A 27,704-nucleotide genomic window follows, 5' to 3' on the forward strand; every position below is an offset into this window, starting at 1 on the left:
ATTTTGCCCCAGATTCTCAAGGAGAATTTAGAGCAACTTGTGTCAATGAGGTTCAAGATGGAGTTGACTTGAACTAGATCTCTGTGTTGTGCAGCTGCCAAAGAACTAATTCACCGCAGTTTTGAGAAAGCAGATGTGTCCTTAGTCTACTTCCTCTTCACACAGCTGAAGAAGTAGATTGAGTCTACAAAATATTATGCTATAACTTCTCTCTTTCACTGGAGTATTGAGTGGTTTCCGGGCTGTATAGCTGTGTTCTAGCAGCATTTTCTTCTGACATTTCGCCTGCATCTATCGCTGGCATCTTCACAGGATTTGATGGTGGTAAAGCAAGTGGAGTATATATACCTATGGAATGTCCAGGGTGGGAGAAAGAACCAATGTCTATTCACTAAGTGTGACGGGTGCAATTATCAAGCTTGATTTGCAAGTGTTTTCGTGGGATACATCCATTAGCATGTGAATAACTTTCAGTTAGACGCAGTGTAATCCTATAGTGATCTGTTTATATAAAAAGAGTTCCACTGAATTCAATATCTAAAAAGTAGATTTTTTCAGTTGCCAACAATGACCAATACACAACACAGGAGGAGGAGGAAAGATTAGTTGAACACAAGTGTACATTTGGCATCAAGCGGAAGATTCTCCACAAGTACGGAACTGATACCCAACGCAACTCACATCATTACAGTTCCAGACATGTTGAGGACAATATTGGAGCTTGCATATAAAATATGTGGCCTCCTAGAGAAATCTCTGCTTCACAAATTTTCTATATGTGAAGGCTCTATATGAGAGCAATTTACGTAATATGGTGTCTAAGTCTGGAATTTCACTGTAAGTTCATTACAAATACGCACACACATAAATAAATGTCTGTCCCCTTGATTTCCCCAGCTTTATACCAGTCAGCTAACAGCATATCTCTGAAGTTGTTTACTTCTAGGTGGTGAATACAGAACCTTAACAAGACACTTATGACTTCTTGGAATTGGTCAGAGGTTACAAACCAAAGGTTGAAACACATACAATTATAGGCTGTGCACATATGAAACTTAGATTTTTTTCAAGCAATAGAAGCTATATAGAGCTGTGGGAATAGCCTATGCTTATACTTCATTCAATATGGTGTCCAAGTCAGAGTTAATGAATTGCTTATCAGATAATATTATAGCTACTACTTACTTTGATTTTTTCTTTTGATCAGACCCCAAAACCTACTATGCCAGCAGTTACAGTCTTAAAATCAACTGTTTAAATGGGCATAAAACAGGTGATGTTGTCACTGTAACTACCCCAGAATAAATGGCTAATTATGTTCCTAAAGGAATCTGGAGAATTGCACTGTCTCCTGTGTCTGTCAATGCCCCCCCCTTGAAGTTTAAACATTTTATTTTTTAAAATTCAAAATGTACCTCTACACTCTATAGCAGACATAGGTAAAGGTAAAGGTTTCCCCTGACATTAAGTCCAGTCATGTCTGACTCTGGGGGTTGGTGCTCATCTCCATTTCTAAGCTGAAGAGCCAGCGTTGTCCGTAGACACCTCCAAGTCATGTGGCCGGCATGACTTCATGGAGTGCTGTTACCTTCCCGCCGGAGCGGTACCTATTGATCTACTCACACTGGCATGTTTTCGAACTGCTAGGTTGGCAGGAGCTGGAGCTAACAGCGGGCGCTCACGCTGCTCCCAGAGTTTGAACCTGGGACCTTTTGGTCTCCAGCTCAGTGCTTTAACGCACTTCGCCACCAGGGCTCCTATAGAAGACATAAGAGACACTATTTGCAAGCTTCACATCCTTTGGCTATTTTATGTGCCGAAGAAATTATCTCAAAAGAACTCAGCGCAAATTGCCCCAGTTCTCCTTGAAGGTCAAAGAGGGGACTTGAGGTTTTCTTCTAAATTATAAAGAACGGGGAGGGGGAGGGCATGTGGAGACTGTAAAAAAGGTACCCCACACTTTTCCTAACACTGTTTGTTATTTACATGCAGATGGATAAGATCCTGTGACTCGGATGTCCCAAAGAAATAAGTAACTCTGGAAGGTATGCACAGCTGCATATTCATTTCAATGTTTACACATATATTTTTTTTAAAAATCCTCTTTCTCCAAGGTTTATGCTATGATCGGTTGACCAACAGGATTTCACAGAACAATGTGCTGCTACAGTTTTGGTCTTTATAAGATACATAAAAGTAACATTTTAGATTATACAGGTAGGAGATAGTTATAGAGCATTCTTTGTTAATTAGGTATCCAATAGTAACAAATTATGCACCTATTACAGATGACCTTTGAAGTCGCTCAAGGTAGTCACAATCATACATTAAAATCTGCTTTTCACTGTAATGTGTGAATGTATGAAATTAAATGAGGCTTGCAATGTAATCAGTGTGGTTGGCTGCCTTAATATATTCCTTTTCAATCTGAAATCAGTACAAGCCACGAGTGATGAATCTAATTTGATCTGTTGCTCAAAAAACCAGTGAAAGGAGATACAAGCAGTTTTATTACAACTGGCAATATTGGCATATTCAAAATTGATTAGTACCTTCTAATATGAAGTCTTACATATTATTATTATTTTATTATGACACAGCAAACAAGATAGATATGCTGGATTTCATATCACAAAATCACAAGTCGAACACTTCCCAAGTGTCTAGGACTGTGTGATGTATTTTTGGATGATGCGCACAGATTATTATTATTCTCTAATAATAATAATAATAATAATTATAATAATAATAATAATAATTATTATTATTATTATTACTATTCCCACAATTGGTAGAAAGGCATATAATAGTAATCTAATATTAATTATATTAAAATCTGAGTGCTTTGATAAAAATTAACATAATAAATTATCTTTAGTGTGAAACCTATTACATCCATAAACAGAAGAAAGCAGTTAAATTGTCCAAAGAACTACCATTTATAAAGATGAAATATTAATGTGAACTCATTAACTAGTAATACCACTTGTATTTACTAATCATACAGTACCAGTATAACTTATGACATAGGATTATTTCCTATGTCAAAATGCAATCAAAACATTTTTGTCAAGGGTATGCTACTTAAGTCATAATACTGTAATTGAAGAAATGTTCTATAATGTGAATGTATTATTATTTATTTATTTACCATATTTATAATCCCACCTTTCTCTACCTCGAGGACTCAAGGCGGCTTACAAACGCCACTTGTACAGTGCCTTCAGTATAAAAACACAAACGTAAGGTAAAATATATTAAAATTGATACAGACATAAAAACATAATTTATGCATTATATCAGTGTTTATAAATCAAATTATGTATTCAATTTATATATGAATACAATATTTATCAAGAAAGAAGCCTCTTCTCTTGTTTTAAAAGGTAAACTCACTTTTCATGGTTTCCTTCTTATTTTTTTTACTTTCTTTGGCTCACCTTTTATTTCCTCGGTTCTTTTGTCTTGCACTTACCTGACCCTGGAAAATACTCAGAGATTGCCTTTCAGAGTTTCTTTCACTTAACAAAATTAAAATCTTTTAAACTCAGCTTTGAATTTGGTTCAATGGTTCACTTTCCTACAACCAGCTTGTTTTTTAATTCATTTATAGCTTTCTCGTCTTTCTGGCCAGCATATCTGGAGTTGTGGGGAGACATCTTAAAATTACTTCTTCCTCAGTCATTCTTTTCTTCCTACCCAAGGGCATTAGAGGTTCTCCCTGTTGCCTTCTTCCTCCTGGATTCACTTTTTCTTTGATAATTCAGTAGTCATTTTCTTCTACCATCCACCACCACCACCATTTCCCCACCCAGGCATTAAATAAGCCCAGAAATGGCAATACAGTGGAGTGTGCCTTTTAAGTTCTTATGAGACAGATTAAGGTCTTCCCTTATTCCATTCTACTCAAAGAATGGAATGGTTCCTTTTAAAATAAAAGTATAGGCAGAACATTCACATTTGACCTGTGGATAACTTGACCCAGATTTTTTGGATTGATTTTTTTTACTTTTACATGATTGTTTAGGGTATTTCTTTCAAGGTTTATTATTAATTTTATTAATATTAGAAAAGGGAAGAGAATAAAAGGTTGGCAAGGCAGAAAAATTTAAACTGGGGAAAAGTGGAGACCGAAAAGAATTACTGAATTTAGAATTATGGAGCCTCTTGCCTTGATAGCTAGTGTGAGGAAAAAATCCCACTATGTGGATTGCTTCTTCTGCTAGTTTGGGAAGAGGCATTCATCTAGTGAGAAAGGGGAAATGATTCTTCTAAAATAGTGTTCATAATTGACTATTTTACAAGCACATGAAGTGAATGCTAGAACAAACCTGTCCCAATTAATCAGAATATATTTTAGTCAATTATTTGCCTCAACATTGTATCCATATTAATTCAGCATGGCAGTTACCATTGATATTTGTTTCAGAAATCAAAAACCCCTTATTGGCAAATATAATCTAGTGATTTGAATAAAGCAAAAGTCTCTCCAATAATTATCTGAAAACAGAAAAAATAAAAGGAGGTATCATATCTACTTGAGTCTAATGCGCCATCAAATCAAATGAGCACCTACATTTTCAAAACCCTGAACCAAAAAAAGTATTTGCTGTTGAATATAATGTGCAATGGCAAAAAGTGCACTCTTTGCAATTTGGCCACAAAAGTTGCTTCACAGTTAGAATTCCTTATTTAAAAACAAAATTATTAGAATACCAACACTTCCACCAGTGGAAAAGAAAACCTTGAGATACAGCTATGCTGTAGAATGAATCCACTTTAATTATTTTGGTTCAATGCTATGGAGTCATGGGGCTGTTGTTTTATAAGGCCTTCAGCCTTCTCTGCTAAATAATGCTGATGCCTCACCAAACTACAAATCCATGGCAATTAGATGAGAGATTATGCTCTGGAAGCTCAACACCAATATTACCGTACCACGCAAATTTAATTTTGACGACATAATTTAGCCCAAAAAAAAGTGAGCATAAGATTTGAGCAAATAAGGTAGTTACTTCACACAATGCTGCACAATTAATGCTATTAAACACAATAGTTAAGCCTAAATCTAATTGTTGCTGCCAGGGGATCAACTGCTGAACATTAAACTAATATTTACTAGAGGTGTGTAATTCACCCAAAAGGCATTCCATTTCGGGGTCCATTTTCAGCTCACCCCTCACTCTCTTTACCAAGAAGTTACTCAAATCGGGATGGGTGTTGCCATTTTTATCCGGCAGTTTCATCCCATTGGCTACAATGGGAAACTTTAAAGGCTCAATTCTCAGTCATTTTAAGGCCTATCTGCATGAAACCTACCTCCGTTTTAGACCCCATTTACAACTGCCTGCCAAGTTTCAGAACCAATCTACTAATTTTTAAGAATTATTTTAAGTTTTTATCATAACATTTTTTAAAAATACAGTAGAGTCTCACTTATCCAACATAAACGGACCGGCAGAATGTTGGATAAGCGAATATGTTGGATAATAAGGAGGCATTAAGGAAAAGCCTATTAAACATCAAATTAGGTTATGATTTTACAAATTAAGCACCAAAACATCATGTTATACAACAAATTTGATAGAAAAAGTAGTTCAATATGCAGTAATGCTATGTAGGAATTATTGTATTTATGGATTTAGCACCAAAATATCATAATGTATTGAAAACATTGACTACAAAAATGCGTTGGATAATCCAGAATGTTGGATAAGCGAGTGTTGGATAAGTGAGACTCTACTGTAAGACGAACGGCAAGAGAGGATTCTGAGAATTGTCGTTGTTGGTTGTGTCCATTCTTGGCCATTTAGAGCATGGACACAACCAGGCCTTTTATTGGCTGAGAAACAAAGAAAAAAACTTCAACCACCATCATGCTCCGAGAGGAACTCAGAGACTTTTCAATGCCTGCCCCATGCAAGTGCTGCTGGGAAAGTGAGTTCCCAGCAGGCCCTCTCTTGAGGAGGAGCCTAGGGAACTTTTCCAAAAGAAATGGACACTTCGCTGCTGGGGAGGGAGGAAAGATGCTGCAGGAGCCCCATGGAAAACCCCTACCTCAGGTATATTGCAGATTTAACTCCATCCCCTCCAGGAGCCGATAAAATCCAGCTCTCTTCATTCATTTTGTTGGGCTTTGCGGTCCTCTCCTCCCTGAGATTATCTAAATCCCACTGATTCAATGGGACAGTTCTAGTAGGGACTAAAAATTGAGTTTAATCTGGTTTTCATTAAAATAATAATTAAACCAATCAATCTTAATTCTAAATGTATATACTTTTATAAAATAAATTCAGAGTTTTAAAATTAAGAGTAAATATATACCCAGTAATTAAGTTGTTGTAACTAATATTATGGGGAAACAGTTTTACAGATATTCAAATCACAGATTTCAAATACTTATTGTACTTGTCAATGTTGTCATTACTTCTGTTACTAATTTAATCCTATCTTCAGAGCCCACTCAGAGCTATATAAACAGGCGCAGCCACATAAATAGATATTTTAATTCCAAGTTCATAATATTTGACACTAATAGGATTATTTGTTTTTATCTAGTAAATAAAATAATTCAATCTGTCACTCACTTCCTTTTATTCTTTTTTGTCTTGCTGCATGCATCTTTTGTAAAATGAAAATGTCTCTTTTAAGTGGAAATATTACGGTATTCAATATTTTGAAGTCAAAATAATTGCATTATTAGATTTGGAATTAAATAATTTAAGACAGGAAAGCATCTTAATATGCTTTGATTGGTATAATCCAAAATATGAACTATGGTTTAAAATAAGATTTTTAAAAGGACAGATAACTGGCAGAGTTATTCTACCTATAGATTTCTTCTCAAACCTTCAGTGTAAACTGAACACAAACAGCAAGATATATTGTCAAAATCAGCTTAAAGATATATTACATTCTTTTAAATATCTTTCAGGCAAGTTCCAGATGGTGGTGCTTGGGGATAGCTGTTCCCCAAAAAAGGAGCTGTTATGTGATTTTCCACAAAGTGCCATTCTATCCTCAATGCTCTTTAATATTTCCATGAATCTGCTGGGAGAGATCATCAGTAGGGATAGGGCAGGGTTTTATCAGTATGCTGATGACACCCAAATATATTTCTCCATGCCTTTAAAAGCAGCTTCAGTTAAGGATAGAGTGTCTCCTATGACTAAATGCCTAGAGGAAGTATTGGGCTGGATGAGGAAAAAACAAATTGAAACTGAATCCAGACAAAACAGAGGTGCTTGCCTTCAAGGGTCCTGATCTGGGGATGGAGGTGTGCCAACCAGTTTTGGATGGGGTTCCACTCCCCCTGAAAGACTGTGTTTGTAGTTTGGGATTGCTTCTGCATCTGACTTTCCTAGATTTGGAGGACCTAAAGATGTTAGTGCATGATATGGTAACCTCAAGCTTGGACTTTTGCAACGCACTTTATATTGGGCTACCTTTGTACCAAGTTCGGAAACTCCAGTCGGAAACTCAAATTATGGCAACCAGATTGGTTACGGGAACATCCAGGAGTGAATCTATTTCAATTATCTTAAAGTCATTCCACTGGCTGCCTATTAATTTCCAGCCAAACTACTAAGTGTTGGTTTTGACCTTTAAAGCCCTATATGTTCTGCAAATACTATGGACTGTCAAAAAGACAAATGAACCCAATAGCAAATCAAGCCTGAACTAGAAGCAAAGATGATTAAATGAGGCTATCATACTTTGGACACATTTGCAAAAACATGACTCATTAGTAAAGACAATAATGGTTTGTCAGGTTATGGTCTGAAAACAGCCATCTGGCTGCGCGCATATTTTTAGGAGGCGACCAAAAACAGATCTGGGGGTTTACTGGTATCCGGCCAGCAGAAATGGATCAAGGTTCAGCCGAAATGCACAAGCCTAATAAATACATTACTAACAATACACATGCTCTAGCCAAAGGGCACAGCAAAGAAAGAGAACCTTTTCTACTTTTATCATTCATTTAAGACTCATGCTAGAAGCATCCTTAGTCATTTGCCAGCATCAAAAAGAGAAGGCCAGGAATTAGAACAGGATGTCAGATGTAAGAAATGAAAACACACTAGCAGTTCACCTATTGGTCTTTTAAATGATCTCCAGTTCATAAAATAAGATTTCAGAAATTTTTTACTAGATAATTATACTTCCTGATTTCGTAATTAGTGGAACTACATGTAATTACATAATAATTATGATGGTAATTACGTAATTAAGATGTATAATTATGTAGTAAAAAACATTATGGAAATAAAAACTATCAACTGTATAACCACAATACATGTACAAAAATCTCTCCTGTTTCTTTAAAACGGTATATTAAAAAAAAAACCAAAAATAAAAACAACAACCCACAGCGATTACTCTACTGAATCAACTATCTGATGGCAAAATAAAGAGAAGTCATACAGATATTTAGACCGTGAAGTATTCTTTTAAGATGTAATTACACCAATTTAGAAAAAAAATCATATATATATATCCCAGTCTTTAGTATGGCCACTAAAAAGCCAACAGACATAAATGAAACAAAGTAATACAATCTTTAGATTAAAACTGCAATCCGATATCAACTTATTTAGTAATAAGAAATTATATATTCATTTAGCTAGAAACAAGCCCCATTTAATTCAGTGAGATCAACTACTGTGTCAACAAGTATAACATTCTGAAGTTCTTGATATTAACCTTGCTCTGTTAACCTTGATGTTAACCTTGCAGCCCTTCAGGAGACCCGGAGAGCAGGAGAGGGAGAGCTGAAGGAAGAAAAAGGAGGCTACACCTTCTTCTGGAAGGGACTGCCTGAAGAAGAGCGAAGACTACACAGAGTTGGCTTTGCTATCAGAAATGGCCTGGTGAAGCACCTGACTGAACCACCCATTGGCATTAATGAACGACTCTCAACCCTCTGAATTAACCTTGCCAAAAACCAACAGGCAACCATCATATGTGCCTATGCACCAACACTAGACGCTGACAAAGACATCAAGGAAAATTTTTATTGTCAGCTGGACACCATCCTATCGGAGATACCTAAGGAGGACAAAATCATCCTCCTGGGGGACTTTAATGCAAGAGTCGGACAGGACTCTGACCTGTGGCCAGGGATCATAGGAAAAGATGGGGTCGGAAACAGCAACTCGAATGGCATCTTGCTTCTCACCAAATGTGGAGAGCACAACCTTGTCATCACCAACACACTCTTCCGCCAGAAAAACAAGCTCAAGACAGCATGGAAGCACCCCCAGTTAAAGCATTGGCACCTCTTGGACTATGTAATTACACGTGCCAGAGACCGCAGCGATGTGCTTCTCACAAGAGCCATGACAGATGCCGATGACTGCTGGACAGACCACAGCTTAATCCGATCCATGATGGCTATCAAGATCGCCCCCAAACACAGACTCCAAGGAAGAAAAATAAGGCGCAAAATGAACACCCAAGCCCTTCAGGAGCCCTCCAAACAAGCCCTTCTCCAAACAACACTCAAGGATCATCTACCCACAGAACACCCCGAAAATGTTGAGGAACATTGGAACAAACTGAAGACCTCCATCATCACAGCTTGTGAAGAAACCATTGGATACCAAACTAAGAAACATCAAGACTGGTTTGACGATAACAACAAAGAGATCCAATAGCTAATTGATAACAAAAGGAAAGCCTTCCAAACATGGCAGAGAGACACCAATTGTGCTTCCAAGAAAAAGATCTATGCCAGTGCAAAAGCTGAGGTCCAAAGAAGGACCAGAGAACTCAAGAACATCTGGTGGACAAAGAAGGCTGAAGAAATCCAACACTTTGCAGATACCTATGATGCTCAGGGATTTTTCAAAGCCACAAAGATCATTTACGGACCAAGAAACCATGGCATACAGCCTCTACACTCATCAGATGGAACCAAACTTCTGAAGGACAAAAATCAATTGCACTACATTGGAAAGAGCACTACCAGAACCTGCTGAATCGTAGATCCAATATGGCCAAAGAGGCTCTCTCACAAATCCTGCAACAACAAACCAGGGATGGGCTTGCAGCACTGCCTAGTTTGGAAGAAATTAGCAATGCCATCAGCCAACAAAAAAACAACAAAGCCAGGGGTCCTGATGGGATCCCTGCTGAAATCTTCAAAGAGGGTGGACCTGAGCTGATACAACAACTCCACCAGCTCATTGAAAAGGTGTGGGTGACCAAGAAAATCCCAGCAGACTTCAAGGATGCCAACATCACCACCCTTTTCAAGAAAGGGGATAGAACAGACTGCGGGAACTATTTCCCTTCTAACCTCTGCTGGGAAAATCCTTGCAAGAATCCTTGCAAACCGCCTTCTCCCTGTTTCAGAAGACACCCTCCCAGAATCCCAGAATGGCTTCCGTCCCTCCAGAGGAACAGTGGACATGATCTTCATTGCTCGACAGCTACAAAATGCAGGGAACAAAACCAACCTCTGTACATGGCATTCATTGACCTTGCAAAGGCATTCTACACAGTGAATCGCAGCACTCTCTGGACCATCCTCCAAAACATCGGGTGCCCTGACAAATTTGTGAACATCCTTCAGCTCCTTCATGATGACATGATGGCAACAGTCTTGGACAGCAATGACTCCCAAAGTGAACTATTTAAGGTGGAATCAGGTGTCAAGCAGGGATGTGTTATTGCCCCTTATTTTCCATCTTCATCGCTATGATACTTCACCTTGTTGAAGGGAAGCTTCCCACCAGAGTGGAAATCATCTATCGGACAAATGGCAAGCTGTTTAACCTCAGCAGACTGAAAGCCAAAACTAAGGTCACCACAACATCTATTATAGAACTCCAATATGCCGATGACAACGTAGTCTGTGTGCACTCAGAAGAAAACCTACAAGCCACTCTAAACACCTTCGCAGAAGCATACGAGAAGCTCGGCCTCTCATTGAACATCAAGAAAACCGAAGTGCTCTTCCAACAGGCACCAGCTAATCCCTCTGCAAAGCCAGGAATACAACTTAATGGTGTAACATTAGAAAATGTTGACCATTTCCTTGGCAACCACCTCTCCACAAAAGTCAACATCAACACTTAAATACAACACCGCCTGAGCTCTGCGAGTGCAGCATTTTTCAGAATGAAGCAAAGAGTGTTTGATGATCGGAACATCTGTAGAGATACCAAGGTGCTTGTTTATAAAGCCACTGTCCTCCCAACCCTGCTCTACGCCTGCGAAACGTGAACGGTCTACAGACGTCACACTCAACTCCTAGACCGTTTCCATCAGCGTTGCCTCAGAAAAATCCTGCAAATCTCTTGGGAAGACAGGTGGAAAAATGTCAGCGTGCTGGAAGAAGCAAAGACCACCAGCACTGAAGCAATGCTCCTACGCCATCAACTCCGCTGGACTGGCCACGTTGTCCGAATGCCCAATCACCGTCTCCCAAAGCAGTTGCTCTACTCCGAACTCAAGAACGGGAAACATAATGTTGGTGGACAGGAAAAGAGATTTAAAGATGGGCTTAAAGCCAACCTTAAAAACTGTGGCATAGACACTGAGAACTGGGAAGCCCTGGCCCTTGAGCGCTCTAATTGGAGGTCAACTGTGACCAGCAGTGCTGCGGAATTCGAAGAGGCACGAATGGAGGGCTTAAGGGAGAAACGTGCCAAGAGGAAGGAGCACCAAGCCAACCAATGTCCTGGAAAACAATGTCCTCACTGTGGAAGAACATGCAGGTCAAGAATAGGTCTCTTCAGCCACCTAAGAATTCACCCTCAAGACCCCACGACTGGAAGACCATCATCCTCGAACTACGAGGGATCGCCTAAGTAAGTAAGTAATACTTCAACATTTCTATTGCAAACATTATCAGGAAATATGTGACGTATGCCTAAAAAACAGCAAAACAGTTCTCCCTAATGAATATTTGTTTCATCGTTTTATTTGCATGGATTTTCTTCCATTCTGAAAGCATATGAAATGAAATAAATCAGCTGGCAAATTTCTTAGTTATTTAGTTCCAAATTACTTGACTCAAAAGTTTCTCATTAGCCAGTTATCAGTGAGCTAGTATATCTTGTGAGTAGGTTCTATACTGAGCAATCCTCTCCAAATTGACTGGATTTGAATAATAATCATAACAAGCACTTTTAGTAGCTGATAGTACAGAGATTGTTTTCATAACCACTTCATTTACTCACTTGATGAGATTGGTTCTAAATCTAATTGCTGCTGACAACTAGAGTGTTATTTCTTTTATTTATTAAAATATTTACATTCCAACCTGTATTCAAGGGTCTCAGAACAGACCCACTGAAGCAATGGGATTCATGGGCATGTTGGTTAATTATTCAGTAATTAATTCAATGGTTCTGTTCTAACAATTGGATTTAGACCACAACACCACCTTCCTAACTATTTGACATTTCAATGTATTATTCCAACATGAAAGTTCTTTTCCATCCAAACGTTCTTGCCCTCAAAGGTGTAGCCAACATCTGAGAGGAGTCCAACCTTGTGTATGGAAATGTTTTCAATGCTGCATTGTTATTGTTGTGTGTCATCTAGCAATTTTTGTCAAGGTGACACTAGGTCAAATCTGTCATAGGGGTTTCTTGGCAGAATTTGTTCAGAAAGTGTTTGCCTTTCTCCTCCTCTGAGACAGTATGATTTGGCCAGGGTCATACAGTGGATTTCTGTGGCTAAGTAGGGAATCAAACCCCGGTCTCCCAGTGTCATATTCCAAAACTTAAACCACTATACCATCTATTCTAGATTACATTCTAGATTTCTTCTGAAATACAGCTATATTCTGCCTATAACCCTTCTGACTAATCATAAGCTGCTGACAAAAGATGTATTGAAGAGGAGCCCATTACTAACTCAGAGAAATACTGCCATTACGAATCGTCTCCTTGTAAAGCTTTCTAGCAAGTCATCCATAAAAAAATCACTTTGTACTGATATTTGGAACATGAAGTTATGAACACAGAAGGGGAAAAACGATGTTTAAATTACAGGATACAAACAAATATTCAAAGTTAGATCTTGTGTTTTGCATGTAGGTCATACAGCTTAACCGTTTTCTTTTTCTAAATGCAATTTTACAGTTTATTCATCCAGAAAGTAAACTGAACATGTTTAGTATTTTTATGGAAGTGGGAGTGTAAAATGCTGCTATAACTGTGTAAAAGTATTTACTGAGCATGCATTTAGTTTGTTTGATAAATCCACAGTTTACAAATGAATAGCATAAAGATCTCAGTAAGTACTAAAATACCCTCTAAAGGTATCGACAATGCTTTTAATATCTGACCTTGTCTAAATCAACAGATGTTTTAGTACAGCATAACCTTCCATTTTTGCTTTCAGATACTATTCTGACACCAGCAGGAACTTCAGGGTCTCATCATCAGAAAAATGTAACTGCTAAAGTGTTATGTATCTTCTTCTGCTGGGTTAACAGATTTAAAGCATAAAGGTATAGGAGAATTTAAATTTGAACAAAAAGTATAACACATGCTGAAATCATTGCCTTGGTCTGCTCTTCAAGATACCATTTATATCTGCCTTCTCAAGCCTGATGTCTTCCAAATGGTTTGAATTTCAATCTTCATAATGACTCATGGTTGGCCAGGTTAGCTGGGCCTAGTGGGATTTGCATTAAAACATGTAGTGGATATTCAGTTTGGAAAGGATGTTTTAGTTTATTACTCTCCAGATGGTTTATGTCTATTGCCTAAAAGACAGCCTTCTACTCTCACCTAGATCTCCTGCTGTCCCTTCACTGGGGGCAGATCCAGCATTCACTGTGCTATCTTTTCAGAAACTGCCTGGAGGCAAATTCTTCCTTAATGAATTTCAAAAAAATATTTTCTAAACAATTGTCAATAAAGATGGAAGAATGATGGAAGGCAGCAAAAAGTGGTTGTAGTTATTGAGCATTAACATATAATGTTTGGTTTGTAGAACAATTTAGCAGTAGTAAATGAATCTGTACCTATCCCACTCAGCCAAAAAACATGCATGCTCTTAGACATATCATGTATCAGTGATATACATGACCAGTCAAAGGAAAAGAAATCCCTTTGTCCTCTTAACCATATACAGGTTGAGTATCCCTTATCCAAAATGCTTGGGACAAGAAGAGTTTTGGAATTGGATTTTCTTTATTTTGGAATACCTTTATTTGCATGTGAATATAAAATGAGTTATCTTGGAAATGGGGTCCATGTCTAAACATGAAATTCAATTATGTTCCATATATATATATATATGTATGTATGTTTGTGTATATATATATGTATGTATGTATGTATATGTATATATGTATATATCCAACAATTTTGTGCATGAAACAAAGTTTGTGAATAATGCACCATCAGAAAGCAAAGGTTTTACTATCTCAGCAGCCCATTTCAAAACTTTTGTATTTTGGAGTATTTCAAAATACTGAATAAGGGATGCCCAGCCTGTATATGGGTGTAGTACATAAATTCATATATTGGAGTGAGTGCATACTCAAAGGAATTGTCCTATTTCTCTCTTCTACTCTATATGTTCTTTTTTGGATGTGTAGATGTTCACATCCAAAAAATAAAATAAAATTTGGCAACTTTATTGGAAAATAGTAATAAACTATGAGTTTTTCTACTTCATTTTCAAAGTTCCAGTATTTCTTTGTTCAGTTAATTTTAAACTGTGAATTTTAACCTGCAATTTATTGTCATTGGTGCTGGTCTTTTGATATATGCATTCTAAGTGTGTTGTATTTGTTTGACTGTTTCAGCTATGTTGTACCTCGTCTTGAGCCATAGGAAAAGATGAGTAATAAATATTATCATTACAGTAGAGTCTCACTAATCCAAGCCTCGCTTATCCAAGCCTCTGGATAATCCAAGCCATTTCTGTAGTCAATGTTTCCAATATATCGTGATATTTTGGTGCTAAATTCGTAAATACAGTAATTACAACATAACATTACTGCGTATTGAACTACTTTTTCTGTCAAATTTGTTGTATAACATGAAGTTTTGGTGCTTAATTTGTAAAATCATAACCTAATTTGATGTTTAATAGGCTTTTCCTTGATCAGTCCTTATAATCCAAGATATTTGCTTATCCAAGCTTCTGCTGGCCCGTTTAGCTTGGATTAGTGAGACTCTACTGTATTTTAAAATATTTATTGATTTATTTACTATATTTCTACCCTACCTTTCTCACCCCAAAGGGGACTCAGAGTGGCTTACATTTATAAATACTGTGTTCTTTTGCATCAAATAAGTCATTTTTGGCAAACCTATTATGGAGTGTTCTTGGAAAGATTTGTTTTGAGAGGGACCATTGCCTTCCTCTGGAGCTGAGTGTGACTTCCCAAAGTCACATTGGGTTTCCCTGGATCACAGGGATTTGAAACCTAGTCTCCCAGAGTACTAGTCAAACGCTCAAACCATGACACTATATGGGCCCTCTTAAGAATATTAACTGGATACTTTTGGAAAATTGAAAATATGTAACACAGTATTATAATCGTCTTCAAAATAGCTATACATTTGGATGAAATTCTTCCTAACTGGCAAGTACACATAGATTTGTCTTATAAAGCTACCAAATGTAGATCTATTTTGTTTTTTTTTAAATAATCCTATGGGTGTGACAAATGGATGATACAATCAACATTAAAGGAACTTTCACAGGCCTTCCGCAAGCAGGTCAATACTTTTTTCTGCAAGCAGGCATTTGGAGAAGAATAAGGGGCACATTGCTGGGTGGGGGCAGGGTGATTGTGTGTTTTAAAATGCATTTTAATTGTATTTATTGTATTTGAACTGTATTTTTAACCTAAAATACACAGTATGGTTTGATTGTTTTTAATTTATGTATTTGCTTTGTTTTAAATTGATTAAAGTGTGTGGTTGTTTGTAAGTAAATAAATAAATACATACATTATTTATTTAAAAGTATGCATGAAAGTAATTGGTAGGTGACCACAGATGTAGATAACTTAAAATCTTTTATCAGAGTACATATATTATAATGTTAATCATATAACTATTTGTACCAGGTTAGTCAAAAAGAAAATTTCAGCAAAGCAAAAGGAAAAAAAATACAATTCAACCTGAACCTTTCAAATGAGCTTAATATGGGCCCCACGCCTAGGATTTTTCTCCTCTACGAGATAATGCACAGTTGATTATTATAACATGCAGCCTCCTTCTTTTATGCAGAATTCTTTGCAGTCAGCTTTTTGTGGAGGATGTTAGCATAATGATGCAAATTGGAATAGCAAAACAGAAGAAGGCAGCCTTTTGTGGTGAAAATGTCCACAGCGCATAGAGTAATTGGAGAGTAAAACTGTACTTTAACATACCTTTCTCCTGATTAGTAAGCTTTTGCTTTGCATAGTCCACATCAAAAATGTACCGGTAGAAGCACAGCTGGGTAAATAGGGCCTTGTCGGAATACTGCAAAGTAAAAAAGAACACGTATGTAACACTACTGAAAAAAAAACCATGCTTAGTTACAACTTTTGTACATCATTACGCTATTTTACTCTTATTTGTTCAGTTTGACAATGTCCGCTGTTGTTTGTTCTACCTAGAACACATTCATTAAATAGATGGAGCTTACACTTAGTGAGGACTTACCAAGTTCCTATTGATTCAACAAGTCTACTCAAGTTGGGAGTAACAATTTAAATAGTCTCAGGGAGCACATTAACTGAATGGCATATAGTAACATTTTCAAAAATTATCTATATATCACCTGTCACATCAGCACTTTTAATCTTGTACCCATTACTCTGGCCCGGCCCAGTTTTATTGTGTTTTAGCGTATTGTTTATTGCTTGTTGTTTATACTGTTTTAATTGTTTTTAATTTGCCTTTTGTTTTGTATTGTTATATTGTGTGTTGAGGCCTTGGCCTTTGTAAGCCGCATCGAGTCCTTCGGGAGATGCTAGCGGGGTACAAATAAAGTTTAATAATAATAATAATAATAATAATAATAATAATAGTTCTTAAAACAGGACAAAACAAAGCACACACATAAACTCCCCTAAAAGCAAATAGTTGCTGTATTGTATCTTATCAATATGGGTATGTCCTGTTACTTCATTAACAAAAAAAAATCTATGAATGTACTACCATTAATTGAATGCAGTTGTTTTCTCTCACAAGAAATTCCAGTTAACTTTCATTCTTAAAATCTAAACCCATCTCCAATGCTAACCAGTGCCAGCTGCTTCATAAAACAGGATAGATTATAATTATTCATTCATACATTCTTAAATGTTTAGTAATACTATGGAGATAAAGCTGAATCATCTGACCACATTTAGTCATTACACACATTCAGTACTACTTTGTGTCTTTACAGATCAAACATAGCATTGCAGCATTCTATAATTTAGTTTCATATATTGCTTTAATGCAGCCTACAATGGCTCAAATGAAGGCAAGCTACACAGAAGCAGAATATTACATGTAAAACTCTTGGACAAACACTTAGGAAAAATGAGATTGGCCCTCACATTGCTTTTTCCTATGGTGAAGAGAATGATGGGGGAAATGTATGTGCAGCAGCTTTACCTTCAGGGCTTAATGTGAAACTACATAAAGAACATAAAAGTACCACTTATTACTGAAAATCTGCTGCCTGCTTGTATATTTATATGCTTACAGCTTCCTCACTCAAAACACCCGATAAATCTAAACTATTAAAATACATCTGCAGTTGACTGCATTCCTAGAAAGTTATGCCAAAATAAATCTGTTAATTTTTTCTGCAATAAACTTAAATAGCTGATCATTCAAAATTAATTACCTAGTTCTTTATCTAGGATAAGAACAGTTCAAGAACTACCAAAGTAACTAGAATGCCCTTGACATCCAAGGGATCTTTTGGAGAGTTTGACCCTTCTTGTCATCAAAGTTCATTGACAACTTTATTAAGACTGAAAGCATAGTCAAGATTAATTCCATAGTATACCTATACTGTCTGTGAATACTGGAATTGAAATAAACAGAAATTTCACATGTTAATTAACCTGCTCTTCAAGGTGGTAGTTTATAGGGGATGAGGGCTACTGGCCCCATGACCTGCTTAAGATCTTTCAACAGGCACTTGGTTGACCACTAAGAGGCACTTGGTTGAGAGGAAAGAGATGTACTCTATGAAACAGGATGTGTTAGAGAAGCCTTTAATCTGCTCCAGTAGAATTCCTCCTATGTTGTCAACTCAAAATCTGGAAGTACCTGGAAATAGCTACTGGCTGATAGTTAATGGTTGAAGATAGGCATATAACTTTACCCTTTTTATCCCTTGGGCATTTCCCAACAACTTAATGCAAAATCTGACTCTGCTGTGGGTTTTGTTTCTCCGTTTAAGATTTATGCATTATTTTGTTTTATGTCTATGAACTGTTTCAAGATATTTTAGGCAGAATAAAAAGTAATTATTACATACAGTAGAAAATGCCACTGTTGGAACTGCATAAAAGATAGAGTTGTATTAATCATAGTGACAAACCTATTAATAGTTTTGACAATTGAATGGAAGGCCAGAAAAAAATCTCTGAATATCTTTCTTTATATAGTTTCAAGTCAAAATTTGGCAGGCATAGGTCAGGAATGCTTCAGATGTCATATATCATGGCTTAGGTCAAGGTGTGGCCACTGGAACTAAAGATGATGGACCTTCAATACCATATATTGTTAAGGGTTTTTACTCATTAGTAAAAGAAAAGAACATTATCTGTCATACTACAATTTCAACTAATGTCATAATTCTATGTAAATGGTGGATGTACTATTAATAAAACCAAACAATTTTCCAAGTCCCTATGACAAATAGACCTGGTCATTAAAAAAAACTCCATTCCAAGTTATTTTTGTGAACCTAATACTATTCTTTAATCTTTCTTCCTTTACATGAATTAATTTTATATAACACAGAAGCTTATTTTATTCCTTATTAGCTATTCTATGATATGCATCATCATTATACTATTATACACCACTTATTTTTAGTAAATCCTGATTACTGCTTCCTGAAGAAGGAAAAAAAAGGAGGACGACAGCGATTAAGTTATTTGTTTAGTTTTTTGGATTTAGCAGTAATTGCTGGTACACATCTCCCTGACTGCACACATGCAGCAGGTTGAATAGAACACTGAAATTACCTCCTTCATAATAGTTTGTTTTGATAATGTATTGTGTGTCGAGATGATGAGAAACAGTTGCTGTCAATTTGATTAGCCATTATATTTTTATGTTAATTGCCATTATTGGGTCCATTCTGTTTAGTGTCACCATAGAAGCCATACAATGTTAGCATAAATAACAAATTGGAGTAAATTAGGAAGATATATTTTTGCCAATTCATTTTAATTGCCCCTCAGTCCTTCCGTTGGTTAACGCAGCTGTTGACCCATAATAAGCGCTAGGTCAATATAGCTGCTTGTCAATTCAGAAATGCAAAGTGCTGTGTTGCTCGTAATGGATATACAACCACCTTTGCCAGCCAACTGAAGCAAACGACTGACAACCCAAATGAAGGAATAAAGCATCAGCTATGGAGTTTAGTGACCTGATATTAGCAGAGAGGCTAATTGAAAGTCACTACCTAAATGGATAAGAATTTTTTTTTAAAAAAAGTTATGCACACACATATATTTTTTAATTATACCAACACCTCCTGCCCTTATGTTACCTGGCAAATTTTGCAATTAGTAACTAGTGGAAAACAAAAAAGCTTAAGAGATTTTCAATGTCAAATACAATTAGGCAAGATTAAGACATATATGTGAAACCAAGGAAGAAATGCTTTAAATGATGGGAGGAGAGATCTAAGGCTTAGTACTGGGAACTTGTATTATTATGATTTTTAAAAACACCAAAATTAAACATTTAACCTTCCAGATTTCAGGAGGATCTTTAATCAGATAGCTGCCTTCACACAGTTTAATCTGTCCTTCACAAAACAGTTAGTGTACTTGGTCTCCTATCTGACTTTTTCATTTCATCCAGTTTTCCTCTTTCAAAGGTGCTTTCAGCTAGGTATTGTATATATCCCATGTACAAATTTTGGGGAAAAGTATGTAATTCAGTATGATCCATGGATAAGTCAGGTGTCATTCTGCAGATGGAGAAAAGTCCCTAATCGATAATGACACAATTATCACACCCAAGAATTCCCACTCTGCTCAGAGAAGATGATTTTTTTTGGGTCAAAAGTTAAGTAATGGTACTAACTCTTACCAAAAAAGGAACTATCCACTTCTCTGAGTAAAATGGTGACAGCTGAGAGCTTGGGAGAATCTTTCAGGTCAATGGTGTCCTTTTTGGGGAGATAAAGCAGAGAATAATAATAATAATAATAATAATAATAATAATAATAAATCAGCTGTTAGAATTTAAGACACAAGTGAATACCTATCTTCCGGCAGGCCTACCCAAATAGTTTTAGTGATGAATTTTAAACTTCCACCTCTATATCCAACTTTTGTTTTGTGTATTTGAATATGTATGTTATGGAAATATGTTTTAATATGTATATTCTATTGAGTACTTTGATTATGTGTTTTAGCAATGTATTATTATTATTATTATTATTATTATTATTATTATTATTATTATTATTACATTAACCCACTGATAAGCTGATCCTGGTTTTAGAGTTGATTTCCAAAGATTTTTTAGGCTTATACATGAATATATACAATATTGTTATAAGCTTCCTTCATAGATTTTTGAATGCTCTTTTGTGAATCCACCAAGAAATTTTAAAAATAAGATATTGCTACTCTTGTGAATCCCATGGTCTGTTGTTCAACACATACAAACTAACACTGATGTTACCAATAAATATCAACAGCAGATGTAACAATTACTCAGGCTTGGTAAATTAGTTAATATATGTATGTAAAGGGATCCTGCAGTGCCTTTGAGAACTGAGTTGGTAGCATAAGTTTTCACAGGCATGTACTTCATCAGATGCAAGCTACATTTAAATGTAACGTATGACTCTCTTTTCACTGCTAAACAGTGAGAATCATAGGTAAAGCAACTCAAATGTGCAGAGGTACAAACGATTCTGGCTTAATTTCTTTCAAGTATCAAGAAAAAATTAAACAAGAATAAAGGAAGGGAGCAAAATTCTATGTAAACTCAAGGACTGTTTCCAATATGAGGCCATCTGCAAAAAGAAATAATGTACCACTAAAATAAGGAGGGAGGCAAATGATTTGTTCTGCAGTCTCCAGTGCGCCTGGATCACCTTAACAACAGATATGAAAGTACCACAATAGGCTATGGAGAGAAAGGAATGTTAAAAATAGCTCCCCATCTGTTTGGCTAACAAATGTCTTTTGGAGAGTGACCATAAATAGTGCAAATCATTCAGTGAGGATGACAACGTGATGATTCTTGGAGGATGTTATCTATTGCCAACCTAACCTCTCTTGGAGCCTTCAACACAGAACTGCAATCTGGGGTAGGTAGATTTATATAAGAGAATAGGAGAGTCATTTATATGTACATTTTCCTCATCAAAAACAAACAACCAGAACTTCTGATCAAGATTTTGTTTTGTTATTGCAGGAGGTGTTGTTGATCCAAGCCTGTATATTCTCTTTACATAGAGGTCCACCAGTTCTTATCCTTTGTTGCCTTCTGGACAAGGTGAAGTCATTTTTGGTCCAACAGGCTTTTCTCTGAATTACTGGTTGAGCATTTAGTTCAGAGTTTTCCAAACATTTCATGGTAGTGACACCCTTTTTTTTCTTTTTTAAAAATAATTTTTAATTGAAATATCAGGTTAGTGTACAGTGAAAGTGTGGGAACAATAACATGATAAGAAAGATGGGTGAAAAAACGTTGGGGATGTGAGATGGGGGGAGACAGAGAAAAAAAAAGAAAAACAAAAAAGGGGAAAAATTATTAAAAATAAAATAATCTTTCTAATCCTTTGCGGTTTGGTCTTCTTCTTTGTTCCCTCTAAAAATATTCATTGTTTTTCTAATCCTAGTTCTTTTCCAATTAATAGTAGTTTCTTAATTCTTTGTTCTTCTAAAATAAATCTCTACCGGTTCCCAGTCGGTTTGTTTTATAGGGTTTCCTGAGTTTTTTTTCAGTCAAAAAGTCAATTGGTCCATATCTTTAACTTCCCTTACTTTATTTCTCCAGTGATCCAACTCTAGTATTTCTTGTAATTTCCAAGTTTTTGCATATACGATCCTTGCGGCTGTCATCAAGTAAGTAAATAAAATGTCCTCATTTTTTGTCAAAGAGAGATCCTTGTCTAACAAACCTATAAGATAATATTCCTTTTTGGGGGGGAATGTTCTTTGGAATATATTTTGAAACTGTTCATGAATCCTCGTCCAGTAACTAGTGCTTTTCTTGCAGGTCCACCACATGTGGAAGAAACTTCCATGCTGCTCCTGACATTTCCAACAATTTTTTCAACATTCTTATACATCTTGGATAGTTTAATTGGTGTCATATACCATCGATGGAACATTTTAAGCCAATTTTCTTTGAAGTCCGTCGCTTAGGTGTATTTTAGCTTTTTATTCCAGATTAATTAGAAAAGCCTTAAAAACATGGCTATGTGCTCAGGCGTTTAATGAATAAACGACAAAGACGCCCCGGATTGATGTATGGATAAAGCACGAGGATATTGGATGAACTGATTTTAACCATATGTTTTATATTTTATACTGTATTCAATTGTTTGTAATAGATTTTATACGCTGTTTGATTTTAATGATGTGTCGGCATTGAATTGTTGCCAATTATACGCCGCCCTGAGTCCCTTCAGGTGAGATATATTGTAAATAAATAAATAATTCCCATTCGTTTAGGTTAATTGGTCTTCTTATATTTTCTTCCCATTGAATCAGTAATTTATTATATATTTTTGTAATTAATTTCTTTTGTGTTTGGAAGATTTTATCTCAAAAGGTTTCGTTTATATTAAATCCTATCTTTTTATCTTGATTATAGATCTTTGATTTATAAATAATGGAGCCAAGATACGTTACTAAAATTTTGTTTCAATTCTTGATGTGGTTTTAAGTCCGCTGTATTCCTGATTAAGATATCTTTGTATGTAGGCCATTTAGTCCAGCCTACTTCCAATTTGCTTCCAAGGCTGATACCCACAATGGGTTTTTGGTATAAAAGTATCTTTTGTACTTATCCCAGATTCTCAACAAGGCTGATCTAACAAAGTGGTTTCCGAAACCTTTTTCTTTCTTCACCCTATCGTACCAAGTGTACACATGCCAACCCACTCTGAGATCATGACTTTCTAAAGTTACATTTTTTTCCTTTCCCCAAGTCATCCAATCTTTTACCCAGGTTAAAGCGCAGGCCTCGTAATAAATTTTCAGATCAGGGAATCCAAATCGTCTCTATTCTTTTTATCAGTCAAGATCAGGTAACTTATTCTAGGTTTTTTTTTACCTTTTCAGACAAATTTTAATAGATCTTTAGTCCATTCTTTAAACTTTTTGACATTACATATAATGGGTAAGTTTTGAAATAAAAATAGTAATTTAGGTAAAATGTTCATCTTTACAAGAGATATTCTTCCCAGTAATGAGAGGTTTAAATAGCTTCATTTAGTCAAATCCATTTTTACTTCTTTCCAAAGTTTCTCATAATTATTTGTTAGTAATTGTGAATTCTTTGCAGTAACCCAGATTCCTAGGTATTTTATTTTTGAAGTTATTTGTATTCCAGTCTTTTCGTTTAGTTCTTCATGCTTTTTTGGACATGCATCATTTCACAACACAGTAACTCAAATTTACTAGTAAACTGGAGGTTAAACCAATCCTTTAGAAGAGATACGCACAAATTTTAAATTGTAAAAATGAAAAGTATGGAGACACAACATATCTCATGAAAATCTTTCATTAATATTTTGAAAAGATGATTTGTAATGTAATAACATACATTTCCAAGATTTTTGTAATTTCCTCATTACGTTCATTTGATACAGATATTCACTGCAGCAGACACTAATGCAGAGGTGTCAAACTTGTTGCCCTCCAGATGTTCAGGACTACAACTCCCAGAAGCCCTAGCCAGCTTGTCCAATGGCCAGAATTCTGGAAGCTGAAGTCCAAAACACCTGGACGGCCAAAGGTTTGACACCACTGCACTAATGTGTTGAAAAACAAAATTTGCAAAGCTCTGATTTAGTTGATAGTATCAGTTTTGTATTTTGCTTTTTAAACATAAGCTTAAAATAAACTAAATAGAAAGGACATGTAAAATTTAAAAAAAATACTAGCCAGTAATGTAACAAAGGAAAGTTTGAAAAGTTATTTTGAACACTTAACAGGTTATCATTACATCTAATAGCTTCTCCTCAGTATTTAGTTAGTTATGATTTTAAAATAGCTCTTACTTCCACATGTCTAAAAATAAAGTAGTTACTTTTTGTTACTTTGAAAAAATTCTGAGTGCCCCAAGCAGTTGACCCGGGGTCCAACAAATGCTCTCTTCTCTTCCATCTTGTCACTGTCTAAACATCCACTACTGAGAATGAGGCCTAAAGCACAAGGAACAAGAGTTCGCATCTGAACCATGAAATCTTTTCCCTTCTTCATTTAGAGTCCATATTTTGTACCAAAAAAATTACAGTTACATCACAAAATCAAAAAGCAGGAAAGCTAACCCCCCATAAAATGATAGTTTTGGAATTACTTACTCATTTCTTCACTACTGGAAGAGCAATTAAATACAAGTAACGCATTAGTAATTAATTACTTCCCATGTCTGCTATGTTTCATTAATATGCACGTATAGACTAATAATGATTTATACAGATTTAACAGCATGTACAAATATAATAATTATATATGGCTTTGACTAATTACAGTGCTCTTCAGTGGTACAAAGTATGAGCTAATAAAAGAACAAAGAAACCCCATTTACTTCTTAGGGACAGGTAGAAAGCCATTTCTAAGGGCTTCAATAGACATGACATTCATTTTCCATAGCCTAATTGCTAGTTTCCAAGTGTCTTCTATATATTTTTCATCCATGTGTCCTTCCAACACTACTTCCCAGACACATTATCATTATTGTGATTTACCTCCACAATGGAGTAAACACACAACCACTTATTGATACATGTAACTAATTTCCTAACAGACATACAAATATTCCCATCAACTCATTATGAGCTTCTTATGAATTAGTTGCATATATTAGCTGCAGATATGAGGTGGGAGGTAAATAACTCCATCAACATTTGAAAATATCGACAGCAAGAGTTTTTCATCCTTCAGCAAATGAAAATACTTTTTTGTTTTCACTAGTTTTGTACAAAATATCATGATTTCACAAAACACTGTAAAATCAGTTTTCTGCATAAAAACAATGCTTTAGTCAACACATTTGCTACAAAACCCCCCATAGGCATAGATATACGAGGGTTGAATGAAAAGTAATGCCTCCACCTTTGTAACTCAACAGGTGGCAGTACTGGCATGAGGCAGGTACGGGCTTGTTCAGTAGACTCTCCTCTACAGTTCCATTTGGCAGGAAGCCTTAGCATTGAACGGTTGTGTTGTTAAAGTGCTAAGTATGGAACTCTGCGCAGACGGTCGGTCAATGCAACTTAAGCAACGTGCAGTCATTGAATTCTTGACAGTAGAAGGGTCACCCCAAAGGAGATTCTTCAGAGAATGCAAGCTGTTTATGGTGATTGTGTTGATGTGAGTACTGTGTGTCGTTAGGTGAGTAAGTTTAAAGATGTTGAGGTGGGAACACCTGACTTGCGCGACAAACAAAGAGTTCTTTCGTGATGGCTTCAGAAAACTTGTTCATTGTTGGCAGAAATGTATCCAATTGTCTGGTGATTGTGTGAAAAAGTGAATAGTGGTAGTTAAAGAGCACATTCTAAGGATTATTTCTGCATTTGATTTATTAAAATATTCCCATCCAAACCCAAGTAACGATGGTGGAGGCATTACTTTTCATTCAACCCGTGTGTGTGTGTGTGTGTGTGTGTGTGTATCAATGTAATATATGGATATATACCCCATAACATACATTCTAGATATACCCCTGAGATATATTTCTTTCTCTAAACCTTAAGACAGAGAAGGGAAAGGATAGTTTGGCAACTCTATTACACTGCTTTGTAAAGAAGATAATTTCTCCAGGCTAGAGAGATAACTTATTTGTATTACTTCAATTAGTTCTAATACAAAACAGTGGCACCACTTCATTAATCAACTGCTAGAGAGACTTACTTTATAAAAAGTCTTTTAGTAATTTGATTAGAAAGAATGGTGGCTCACATTATCATCTGATTCTGCACATCCATCAAGCAGACAATTTAGGACAAGTTCTTTAAAAATAATGTAAGTTCTTGACAGAGAATCGTATCTTTTGAAAAGACATTTTTATACAGTATGAAGAACTGAGTTAGTTTTCCAGGGAATATTTTCAGTGTTTCCTCTACCCTTCCCTGTCCCTCCCCCTGAAAGACGCAGTCATTAAAACCTAATTATTATCTTCATTTTAAACAAAACCTAAAGTGAATACCAATTAATAACAACATACTAATGAGCATCTGCTGTGATGAAATTGAATATGAATGTGTTGCAAATTTCGGGTAATTTATTTTATTTTTTATTTTTTGCGGAAGTGTCATTGGTTTCATTCTGCAGTATGAAGACTATAAAAGATGTATTTCATTTATCATGCCAGTTTGGCACATGGCAATTTCCATCTCAGAAAAAGGCAAATCCTAACACTTCAAATACCAAAATATATATGCATCGTTCATGGGACTTTTGAGTCAGGAAGGGCAGAGATAAGATTCTTATTGCTTTAGATTAGGAACAATTTAGTGCTATAGAAAGATCAAAGAATATACAATTAAATTATTAAGGTATACTAAATATACATACATAACAAATGTATTGGACACTTATTGCCTGTACAACTTACAATAAAACATAAAATTGATTTTCAGTTTAGCCAATACAGTAGAGTCTCACTTATCCAAGCCTTGCTTATCCAAGTTTCCGGATTATCCAAGCCATTTTTATAGTCAATGTTTTCAATATATCATGATATTTTGGTGCTAAATTCGTAAATACAGTAAAACAACATAACATTACTGCGTATTGAACTGCTTTTTCTGTCAAATTTGTTGTAAAACATGATGTTTTGGTGCTTAATTTGTAAAATCATGACCTAATTTGATGTTTAATAGGCTTTTCCTTAATCCCTCCTTATTATCCAAGATATTCGCTTATCCAAGCTTCTGCTGGCCCGTTTAGCTTGGATAAGTGAGACTCTACTGTATTATGAAGATTAAATACAGTAGGCCGCTAGGTAATTATTGCAAAGTTACTCTAAATCAGAAACAACTGAAAGCTCAGTCTTTATAATCCATTAACAACTTTAGATATAACAAATAATTATTTATAAAGAAAAGCCAGATACTAGTTAATTGGTAATCTTGACTGCTACTATGACTACTGGTTGAACTACTGGACCATACCTATTCAATTACATGCCCAACATGATTTAAAATTAACTGCTCATCAATAATTATCAAGTCTAAAGAACTAATGAGATTGATTAGCCCAGTGGTTCTCAACTTGTGGGTCCCAAGGTGTTTTGGCCTATAACTCCCAGAAATCCTAGCCAGTTTACCAGCTGTTAGGATTTCTGAGAATTGAA

At 35.8% G+C, this 27,704-nt stretch overlaps 1 protein-coding gene across 12 annotated transcripts in view; it reads right to left on the reverse strand.

Annotated features, from left to right (window-relative positions):
* pola1 (DNA polymerase alpha 1, catalytic subunit) overlaps positions 1-27,704 on the reverse strand; it is a 279,719-nt gene that overhangs the window by 58,147 nt on the left and 193,868 nt on the right. For 6 of the 12 annotated variants that reach the window (XR_010004265.1, XR_010004266.1, XR_010004264.1 and 3 more), the window contains one exon: positions 16,358-16,451. The exons of 2 other annotated variants lie outside the window; for them this stretch is intronic. Coding sequence is in view for 5 of the 10 variants with exons in the window: in XM_008107337.3 (XP_008105544.2) it covers positions 16,358-16,451 (94 nt within the window). In the remaining 5 variants the exon portion in view is untranslated. Of the gene's footprint in view, positions 1-16,357; positions 16,452-20,246; positions 20,326-27,704 lie in introns of those variants that run through there. 4 more of the 12 variants (XM_062975198.1, XM_062975200.1, XM_062975199.1 and 1 more) reach the window with 2 other exon arrangements.

The sequence above is a fragment of the Anolis carolinensis genome, chromosome 3 (assembly GCF_035594765.1).
Source record: "Anolis carolinensis isolate JA03-04 chromosome 3, rAnoCar3.1.pri, whole genome shotgun sequence".
Lineage (NCBI taxonomy): Eukaryota > Metazoa > Chordata > Lepidosauria > Squamata > Dactyloidae > Anolis > Anolis carolinensis.